We start from the raw sequence: 10,943 nt of genomic DNA, 5'->3' as shown, positions 1-10,943 counted from the left end.
AATATATATCTCCATTAATTTTATAATTTTTAAGTTGATGACATTTAAAATATATATATATATATATATATATATGTCAAAATTCCTTATAGCTATCAACCATGTTCTCTTTCTCTCTTTTTTTAAATTTTATTATTATTATTATTATTATTATTTTCATTTTGTTTATTTTCTTTAGTGTTATTATTGGTTTTTTGTCTTCATGTAATTTTAATTAATGAATTCAAAATATTCAAAAACATTGTCAAGTTTCTAAAGGCTCCTTCTTTGTTTTTGTATTTTGTTTTTATTAAATTGATTAGGTTTTGTGTATTGGTTGCCTTTTGTTTAAACTAATTTTCTTAGCTTTGATATAATTTATATGCTTAGGGTTAGGGTCTTAGAATTAATGATTAAATATGATTAGAATTAATAGATTAATTTTAACAATTTTTTTATTTGATTTTTATGTTACATCAAATTATCAATATGTTCTACACATGTATTCTTGAATTATCAACTTTAATTTTAATTTACAATATTATCAAAATTATATTAATTTTAGATTTATCAATTGTTTAGTATGTTTTTTTAAATAATTATCAATTTAAAATTCAATTTTGGTATTATCAATTTAATTTAGTTTTAGGAAGAAATCTTACCCCTTATTTTAGTGAGATAATTATTTACACTTGATAATTTTCTTCTTTTATCTTTATTGAATCTATTAAAATATATAATTATTTATACATTTATTTTATAAGCTTTTTCATAAAACCGTGCAACGCACGGGCCTATAACTAGTATTTCAATAAAATATTCATTCTTCCATTTTTTTATTATTTCTCTCAACTCTCTTTACCTATATACGCGGGCTCTCTCTCTCTTTTCAGAACAGATCACCACTCTCTCTCTCTCTCTCTTTTCTACCTTCTCTCATTCTTTCTCAAAAACAAGCTCCGGCGATCACGAACCAAGCTCCACGACCCGTTCCTTTCTTCACCAGCCGATCCACGAACCAAGCTCCGTGATTTGAGTTCGGACTTGTCGTGAATCGGCGGCGCATGTGGGTTGTGGACCTGTGGTGTCGTGGTTTGGTGGTTGGGTGTCTTGCCGTCTGAGTTTTGGTGGTGGTCACGGTGGTGGTTTGAGATAGAGTGAGAAGAGAGAGAATGCCAGAATGGAGAGTTAAAAAATAAGGTCTGTTTAGTCTGTTTAGAGATTAAGTTGTACTTGGGACCAAATTGGTTAATTCTGGAAGTTGTGGACCTGGTTGGCATTACTCCAAACCTCAGGGTAGTAAGTGAAATTTATCCAAAAAGAAAAAAAGAAAAGAAGAAAAAACAATTGAACTATCTCGCAGTCAAGAAAGAGAGCACTCTGATGGTTTCGCAGTTTCGCGCCTAAAACCTAAAACCCCAAACCCCACACGCCGTTTCCCTTCTCAACGGTTTTTAATCAAACATGAATGTGCAAGCGCAAGCGCAAGCACAAGACATGGTCTTCACTAAGCAGCCCTACATCGAAGATGTTGGCCCCCGCAAGATGTGAGAATCTCTCACTGTTGCTTCAATTTCATTCTCTTTCATCACATATATATATATATATATATATATATATATTTTGTTTTAATTTATAATTTATTGATTGATATGTATGTTGCTGTGAATTTTGTAGACAAAGCATGAACTTCAGCACGTTATCCGAATCGGAGATCAGTAGAATCGCCGAGGTTCAAGTATATAAAGGCCAGTATTATGATGCAGCAAGAATTCCTATCGAAGGCGGCTTATTGGATCCACGAATGGTACTCTCTCTAATCTCTACGATTCATTTTTCTAACTCCCTCCTTCATTTCTAATCTCTCCAGTATTTTGTCTTCTCCTATACTATGATCCAACTTCGATCTTGTTCTCCCTTTGATTTATTGTGATGAAATTTACATTATAGGGTGACGTAGTTGATATGATACTAATTAAAGAGTAATTAGGGTAAAGTGTGATATTAGGGGTTCTAGAAATCTTACTATGTAAACCTTACAAAGACATTAATGGATAAAATTGTGTATTATGTTGTTGATGTGACTTTTATCACATAAGTTGCTGCCTAGGTAAGTATATATATTTTTGTTTGTGGGGATAGTAAAATTGATAGTCAACACATAGATATTCTGATAATCATTTTCAATGTGTTTTGATGGTAGCTTTACTTATATTCTTTTCCCTATATTTTTCTTATATGAAGAGGTTTAAAAAGTTTTCCTTTTATGCATTTCAGGGCCCAAATAAGGAAGGCATATGTGCAACATGCCATGGGAAATTTGATAGTTGTCCGGGACACTTTGGATACATAAAACTTGCCCTCCCAGTTTACAATGTTGCATATAGGGATAACATTATGAACATTTTAAAGTGCATTTGTAAGGTCAGAAAGAGTTCTCTACCTTTTTCTCCACTTGTTTAATCTATTGTACTTTTGCCTGTCATAGATATGGTTGCAGAAAAATTCCATTTCTTAGTTATGTTGAGGTTGTAACTAGTTTCTTAAAATGTGACTGGTGGGGCATGATTTCTAGATAGTTAGTCATAGGAACCAAGTTTAACATAAATTCTTTGAGTGGTCATAAATTTGGAGTTTTTCGCAATGTATCTCCATTTTTGATTTCCTACAATCTGTTAGGTTTTCTTCTTGATATATCTATAATTTTCTCAAGTACAGAGTGTTCATCATCGTGAACACGATGTATTTTTTTATTCAATAAAATCTCTATTACCTATCCAAAAAAAAAAAAAAAAAAAAAAAAGGGGAGAAGAAGAAGAGTTAGTGACTCAAATAAAAACTGTCTTAGCCCTAGACTTGTTTTTTTTTTTTTTTTTTTTTTGATAGGCAAGAAAGTAATATTATTACTAGAAGAGAAAAAAAGATACAAAGAGTTCACGGTTGTGAACAAAAACCACAATGACAAAAAGAAATAAAGGAATCAACATCCTATTCTAAGAGACAAAAGAAAACCAGTAATAGTAGAACAATCCGAAAGACCCCAACACCGAGACCAATCGAAGAGAGTCCGTTGGCACAAATCTAACAATTGAGCCATTAATTTCTCAATATCCTCAAAAGAACACCGGTTATGTTCAATCCAAATAGCCCTAGACTTGTGATGCAACCTTATTGAACATGTAAGCTGCAAATGGTCTCAGACCATAAATGTCAAATTTCAAAGTCTCACATAGAACAGAAGTTACCTTTCCATGGCTGATTAACAAACATTTTACTTTTGCTTAGAACAATGGGTAGAAGGTTTCCATACAGTGCCTTTTTTCTTTCAACTCTCTGTCTCAAGCCCTGTTGTTCGAGAGAGTTTTTTTGGGAGGGAAAGAGGGGGGAGGGGGGGTAATTATTGAATTTGTTTTAAAAGAAATATTCTTTTGATTTATATTGCTTATTATGTTGGTCTAGTCAGTTCTTAATCCCAAAGGTTTATCTACAGTCATGTGCTCGCATACTTTTGGTGGAGGACATACGTAAAGAGTTTTTGAAGAAGATGAGGAATCCTAGATTAGAGGCTCTGAAGAAGGCCGAATTACTGAAAGAGATTGTAAAAAAGTGCAATAGCTTGACAGGTTCCAAGAAAGCATTTAAGTGCTCAAGATGCGGATATATAAATGGTTTGGATTTTACCTTTCTGATGTTTTTATAATCATCAAGATGAAAAAGAAGTGTGTCGTTTGCTATGCTAATTGTTATCTATCGTTTTTTTCCCCATTAATTCTGACTTTGTTATTTGAATGCTTGCTTTGCCACTTTTTGTCAAATGCCTTATAAAGCTGTAGAACTAAGGATTGATGCTGTGGTTTCTGTTTTGATTTCTGTAACTGTTTTAAATCTTTTAATAATGCTGTCTTGTGGTTATTTCCATGTTATGTATTATATAAAAGCTTTGGTGAAGAAAGCTGGTCCTCCTATCCTGGGCTTTAATCATGAGCGTCCAAACTCTAATGATGGAACTATGGAGGAATTTAGATCAGCAATCTCTCACACAAAAGATTCTAAGACGGTCTTCAGTGCACCTACTTTTAATCTTAACACTGTTGATGTTCTTGCACTTTTTAAAAAGATGGTGGATGAGGTATGCTTCTATTCCCATTTGCATTTTATTAATTTCTGCACGATTTTCTTATTTTTATTACAGGAATGTGTGGTGCTTAGAATTATAAAGTGAAATTTGTTACACTTTCTTTGCATCATTTTTCTTTTTATCATAAAATTTCACAATTTCCTTTTATTGCAGGATTGTGAGTTGCTTTATCTTTCTGATAGACCAGAGAAACTCATCATGGAAAACATCGCAGTACCTCCTGTACCTATTCGTCCTTCTGTTATCATGAGTGGATCTCAAAGGTCAGAAAGAATAGATTGAAGTGTACTTATTTCTAGCCAGTTTTCAGTTCTCAATTTTTTGACTAGATTGTCCTTTGTGACTGTTCTGTTGATGTTATAGTTTGTAAATTATGCTATGGGTTTCTTTTTTGCCTGTTGCAGCAATGAAAACGACATTACGGAGAGGTTAAAGCGAATTATTCAGGCAAATGCTAGCCTTCGTCAGGAGTTATTAGAAGCAAGCACTGCATCCAATCGTCTGGTAGGATAAAGGAATTTGAGCCCTTTCACGCACACCTTTGTCTGCCATTGAATACTCTTAATGTTACTGTAGGGTTGCTTGTTATAAGTGATGTAGATCATGTTTTATTTAATTTTTATTTTCTTACATAGTGTTTGTTTCTCCATTGCTGTTGTGTTTGTCAATTAACTTCCATACGTACTGACTTATAAAAAACAAAACTTCTATACATATTGGCTCCTCAGGAATGAGTGTGATGTTATAGCTATTGTTGTAGTTGTTATTATTTTCTTGGAATATCACAATTATTATTATTATGGTCGATTGTTGGAGTCTGAATCCATGGGTTCTTACGTGTAAGGTGGCAATTAATATCTATGACTTTAAAATAGATTGATATTAATGATTTAGGGTATGCCTTGATCGCTAGGAAGAATCTATGATTCATGGATGGAGATCAAGGCATTGACTAGCCTTTGCCTACAGAGAGACAACGACTCACACGTGAGGGGGAGATTGTTGGGTATACATGTGTGAGTGAAGTCCCACATTAAATAATAATCAAAAGAGTGAGTGGTTAATATAACACAGTTTGCCCCAAACCCATCTGCTTGAGCTTTTGGGTTGAGTGGTGTCCCCCATATGTTATTATGAACCCCTCAATTGGAGTCTCCCCAACAGTTTTCCTCTCTTACTTACTTCTTTGTAGTCTTGGCAATAGAGTTTCAATTGCTTACCTAATGTCTTAGCCATAGACAGATGTATGATGAGGCTTTGAGCTGGATAGGTCATTCTCAATTTCGGTAGTTAGAACCCAAACAAAATTGCATATAAGAAATGGTTCATAGGAGCCTTTGTCATGGAGATGGTGTTTTATGTGTGAAGTTTAAGTCAAGTTTTCAAGATTACAGCCCCTATTGGTGCTTAAACCTGCAAAAAAATTGAATAAATGTGATCCAAATGGAGGATCATAGCAGCCGGTATTTGGTTGGTCTTCATGAGCATGACAGTTAATATGTAATTTGTAGATGTGTGGTGTTTTTTGGATGAGCAAGTAAGAATTTTTATTAAATGGAATCAGGTAATACAACTAAGAAACAGAATACTAAACACTCTGCAGAGCATCAAGGTGCTTGGAACCTCAAAGAACACTTCCTAACTAACAGTAAAACCCTTTGCCACTGCAAAACTACTTGGGTTTCCTGTCAAGTATGGAGAGAGGAATCCCCAAGAGCAACAAAAAGTGCCTTATACAAATCAGAATTTCAAAACTTCCCTCTTCAAGAAATCCAAGTTCTGACTTCCCATTTTTTGATCTGCATAATACTCTCCTCAGCTTTAGTCTGCCCTCCATTGATACTCAGGTTTCTTTGAGACATTAAGTGGTATACTGTAGCCTCCAAGAAATTTTGCACAGAGCAGCCCCCAAATTCTTTCCTTCCAGTCTTTTTTAACCTCATTCAACAAGCTTCCCAACTTGTTTCTGGTTTGCAGAGCAAACAGAGCTGCATGACCTCTTCCAATAGACAACCTGTGAAGGAACACTTAAAAATAGATGATTATGACTTTACAGAGATCTCCTACAGAAGAGACAAGCTGTATCTTCGAGTCTCCTCATTGAATCAGCTATCTCTTGTAGTTAACCTATTCTTGAGTGCTAACAACATTATGAATGTGTGTCTAGGGATTTCCATTGAAAACCATACGAGTCTAAACCATTCAACTTCAGGAAGCGTAAACCTGAGAACATTCTATGGCTCTGCACTAGAATATTTACTAGATTTTGAGGGAAGCCAAATAGGCTTGTCATGGTCACCTAGTTCAATCAATAGCAGCTTACTTTAGATAGCCACCAGTGCTTCAAATCTTGCCAGCCTCCAGCACCAATTTTTTCCTCTTAACACTAGAAACCTTTGCTTCCAAGTTGCTAGCTGCGTCATACACTACCCAGAAGCCGTAACTTGTATGGAGAACTCCATCTGGATGCCAGCAGTAGTCCAACCACAATGAAATAAAGCTTCCATCCCCAATCTCAAATTTTAGAAAAGCCCTGACCTCATTTCTTAGTCTGATCATTTCACTCAATCCCCATGAGGACTCCTGATCAGCTTTAACCAACTGGAAGCTTCTTCCTTTTATGTCTGAACTGTTGTTTGTTTCATTTCTTGGATTTCTTCTTTTCCATGTGTTGTAAGGATGTTGCTCTCCCTGTCCTTTGTTTTGATTTCAGTCTGTATTAAAACCCATTGCCATTATTATTGTTTATTTTTTTGATGTTTCTGTAAACTTTCAATGAAACCTTGTTATGTATGAATCTTGATTCTAAAGTGTGAGTAAAGGAGAAGGCTGGTTTTGCATATTTTTAATAGTTAGGATTCCTGCATTAATTTCTTTCCATTATGGCATCCTCAGAAATTTTAATGGGATAATAAATATTACTTAAAGGTCCTGTAATGTCTTTATTCTATGCTTATTCTTAGAATTTTGGCTCAGGCTGGTTGGGATGTTCTTCAACTTGAGGTTGCACAGTATATAAATAGTGACGTTCATGTTCCATTATCAATGCAAGCTTCCAGGCCATTAGGTGGCTTTTTTCAGCGCCTAAAGGGGAAGCAGGGGCGATTTCGTGGGAATTTGTCAGGGAAGCGTGTCGAATATACTGGCAGGACTGTTATATCACCTGACCCGAATCTGAAAATTACTGAGGTAAGGCATTGTACCGGAACTTGAACAACTTTTCTGCAGTTTTTGTGCCTGCTGTTGATTTGTTTCTTTAATGTGTGTGTTGGGTTTAGGTTGCAATCCCCATCCAAATGGCTCGAATCTTATCTTATCCTGAACGTGTTTCTCACCACAATATAGAGAAGTTGAGGCAACGTGTCAGTAATGGCCGCGATAAATACCCTGGTGCACAAGTGGTCATAAATGCTGATGGGAGTAAGAGGCAAGGCTTATAATTGTTCTTGTTTTCTTATAAGTAAATACTTGAGGTAATGATGTGGGATTTACTGTTTGGTGCTGCAGGATCCCAGTTTATGGTGCTAAAAAGCAAATTGCTGATGCACTGAGATATGGTGATATAGTTCACCGTCATTTAGAGGATGGGGACATTGTCCTTTTCAACAGACAGCCAAGCTTGCATCGGATGTCCATCATGTGTCATAGGGTGATTAAATTAAATATAGGGTTTGTGACATTGAACAACAAATACTTTTATATTACTATCTGATTACATTTTATCATTTTGCATGCAGGCAAGAGTTATGCCTTGGAGAACATTGAGATTCAATGAATCTGTGTGCAATCCATATAATGCTGATTTTGATGGTGATGAGATGAATATGCATGTCCCACAAACAGAGGAGGCTCGAACAGAAGCTGTTATGTTGATGGGGGTAAAATTCTTATCATTTAGATTTGTGGCACTGTGTACCCATCATGTTTTGGATCCAAATTCTGTGATGTGTTTGATGCCATCCAATGATTTTAGAATTGATCTCTCATATATTGGATAGTAAAGTGAAAGATTATGCATGCCAAATCAGAATTCGTCTTAAAATGATCCATTGTCACTGCTGAAAGGGACAATGATAGATAAATATGACATGTCTTGAAGCCATGAGTTTTACCGAAGTAATGAAGAAGATGATGGTGGTAGTTTTATTTACATGCGTAATACAACACTGAGTGACTGAACAGTTCAATTTGAATTAGGGATTTTGTATAGTATATGTGGTCTTTAACTACTTCTGTATCTGATCATGTATTACCATTACATATATACACGACAACAATCAAGCTTTAGTCTCAAAACTCTGAAGTTGACTATGGATCCTCAATGGACTAATCATGGTCAGCCACGTATTCTTATTCACCATTCTATCCTATCCAATGTCACCTCCTTAATTGACATGTCTTTTTATTTTTGCTACTTATGGTATTTTCATTTTAGGTCTTCCTCCTTTTTTTGTTCCTTCAACTTGAGTCAACTTACTTGCTCACTCACTCTATTGGTAATTACATTGGCTCTTTGTGAGTCTTTAATGCAAGACCTCACCCATCATCTTGCGCCTACAAGTTACAAGGATAGGAGATGCTATTTGAGTTGGAGCTCATTGGCATTATATATTAATTTAGGGTTTAGAAACTCAAAGCCACTATCTGCTATTCTTTTTTAATAAGTGCGTACTTCATTAAGGGCAAAGGGGTGTAACCCATGTACACAAGATGTATACAAATGGTACACCGATGTTAAGCTCTAAAAGTCAATTGCCAGGTATCTTAATAAAATTGGCAAAAGAGAATAGACCCGAAGCATTATACAATTAGATAAAGATTTGAGGAATAAACATTTTAGGTCGGGAATTAGCATTTATGAAAGGGGCTGTTTTCTCATGTTGAACTTGTTTTTCTAGTTTGTGCATCTTGTTCTTTTGTAATAGTTTGTGTTTGTCAGGTGCAAAACAATTTATGTACACCAAAAAATGGAGAGATTTTGGTTGCTTCCACTCAAGATTTTCTAACGTCTTCTTTTCTCATAACAAGGAAGGACACGTTTTATGACCGTGCAGCTTTTTCTCTTATGTGTTCTTATATGGTGGATGGCATGGATCCTGTTGATTTGCCAACTCCTGCAATACTTAAGGTTTGTGCGTATTATATTTCTGCTGTATTGAAGTGATACATATACAAATATATACACGTTACAATCCCAAAGTCTCTTCCCCCCCGCCCCCCCGCGTCCCGCCCCAATCTACTTTACTCTGTGTTTCAATCTCATATCCAGTCTAAAAGGCAGGTTTTGTTATTTAGATTTTTTGTGTTTTTATTTTTATTATTGTATATTCTTATATGCTTTGTTCTTCTTCTTTCTACTTGTATCCTTAATTGATTGAAATTATAACTATATGTAGGAACAATATTCCATAGGAAACATTTTTGATGTATACACATTGTACTTACTCGTGTGGAAATTATATTCCATAGCAGTTTGCAAAATATTATAAATCTTCACGCCCCTCTGCAGCTATTGAAGAGATACTATTCTTATTCTATTGCAGATTGCTGGTCCTGCACCTATTTGATATTACCTTTCAGACAATATTTAGTATTTTTCTTGTTGAAAACCTTCCTGAACTGAAAGCAATGTCTTCATTGTGTTCTATGATGGTGTTGTTCTGTTTGATCTCTGAGATTCTTTAGTTTGACGTTGAGGGAGCATGTCTATAGTGGCATGGTTAGTCTTCTTCTGGTGGTGGAATAACAGTCATGTATAATGTTGGGACTTTGGAAAAGAAGTTGTAAGAATAATGGTTAAATGATTAATTTCATCATTTCCTAACAACTTATGCTTTTGGGATAAGTGGTAGTTTATCATGGTATAAGAGTAGTTGGTTTTGAGTGCAAACATAGTCCCCACTCTACCTCCCATTTAAAACTTAAAAATTCCACATGTTGGGCCCCTCTTATTGGGGAGAGTTAGGGCCCACATGTGAGTGGGAGCCTAGAATAATGATTAAGTGAATAAATTCTTCAATTCCAAAAAATTTAAGCTTTTATGACTGGTGATAGTTTATCAAAGGTTATTTGAGAAAGGAATTGGATATCTTATAGGAATAGCAGGTTTCTTTTTTCCATCATTGATTCAAGTGTAATTGTTCTGCAGCCAATAGAGCTTTGGACTGGCAAGCAATTATTTAGTGTTTTAGTGAGGCCACATGCAAATGTGAGAGTCTATGTAAATCTTACTGTAAAGGAGAAAAGCTACACCAAGCCTAATAAAGAAGGAGAAAGAGAAAAAGAAGCCATGTGCCCTAATGATGGGTTTGTCTACTTCCGTAATAGTGAGCTATTATCTGGACAGCTTGGGAAAGCCACTTTAGGTCAGTTATTATCATGACTTGTGGATTCCGGATTTTATTCTTCCTCTCAACTTGTATCACTATTTTTTTTGTTGAAATTCATTTTCCAATTTTTTTCAGTCTTCGAACAGTATCTTTGGTTTTTGTCAAAACCTGATTTCTTGTTTAAGTGGAATATTTAAGGTTTTTAAAATGTATTCAGAAATCAGTTGATATTTACATTGTCTTAACTAGTGCGCTGAAACTGGCTGCAGTTGCAAAATGGAAATTGTTTTTTAATAATCAGGAAATTTGCTTTTTGTGGAGTTCACTAGGCAAGGGTATTCTGATTTTTTTTTCCATTTTCTAAACAAAAAAGCATCTGTTGAAACTGGCTGCAGTTACAACTTTTTTCCAAGTTGTATCGTCGTACGTTTGTTTTTTCTGCAAATGTAAGTTGAGTTGGATACTATTTTCTTTGTCCATTAGTGCTTTTTATAAAC

General features: G+C 35.0%; 1 protein-coding gene across 1 annotated transcript in view; it reads left to right on the top strand.

Annotated features, from left to right (window-relative positions):
• Positions 1 to 854: 854 nt before the first annotated feature.
• Positions 855 to 10,943, top strand: part of LOC115994014 (DNA-directed RNA polymerase III subunit 1) — a 33,390-nt gene continuing 23,301 nt past the window's right edge. Inside the window, exons 1-13 of the mRNA XM_031118025.1 lie at positions 855 to 1,526; positions 1,657 to 1,786; positions 2,257 to 2,403; positions 3,470 to 3,647; positions 3,918 to 4,108; positions 4,271 to 4,380; positions 4,522 to 4,621; positions 7,094 to 7,306; positions 7,396 to 7,544; positions 7,625 to 7,766; positions 7,855 to 7,995; positions 9,057 to 9,245; positions 10,266 to 10,482. Of these exons, the coding sequence (XP_030973885.1) occupies positions 1,444 to 1,526; positions 1,657 to 1,786; positions 2,257 to 2,403; positions 3,470 to 3,647; positions 3,918 to 4,108; positions 4,271 to 4,380; positions 4,522 to 4,621; positions 7,094 to 7,306; positions 7,396 to 7,544; positions 7,625 to 7,766; positions 7,855 to 7,995; positions 9,057 to 9,245; positions 10,266 to 10,482 (1,990 nt within the window). The 5' untranslated portion in view covers positions 855 to 1,443. The remainder of the gene's footprint in view (positions 1,527 to 1,656; positions 1,787 to 2,256; positions 2,404 to 3,469; positions 3,648 to 3,917; positions 4,109 to 4,270; positions 4,381 to 4,521; positions 4,622 to 7,093; positions 7,307 to 7,395; positions 7,545 to 7,624; positions 7,767 to 7,854; positions 7,996 to 9,056; positions 9,246 to 10,265; positions 10,483 to 10,943) is intronic.

This window comes from Quercus lobata, chromosome 6, assembly GCF_001633185.2.
Source record: "Quercus lobata isolate SW786 chromosome 6, ValleyOak3.0 Primary Assembly, whole genome shotgun sequence".
Taxonomy (NCBI): Eukaryota; Viridiplantae; Streptophyta; class Magnoliopsida; order Fagales; family Fagaceae; genus Quercus; species Quercus lobata.
This window is presented reverse-complemented; position numbering and strand designations above follow the sequence as displayed.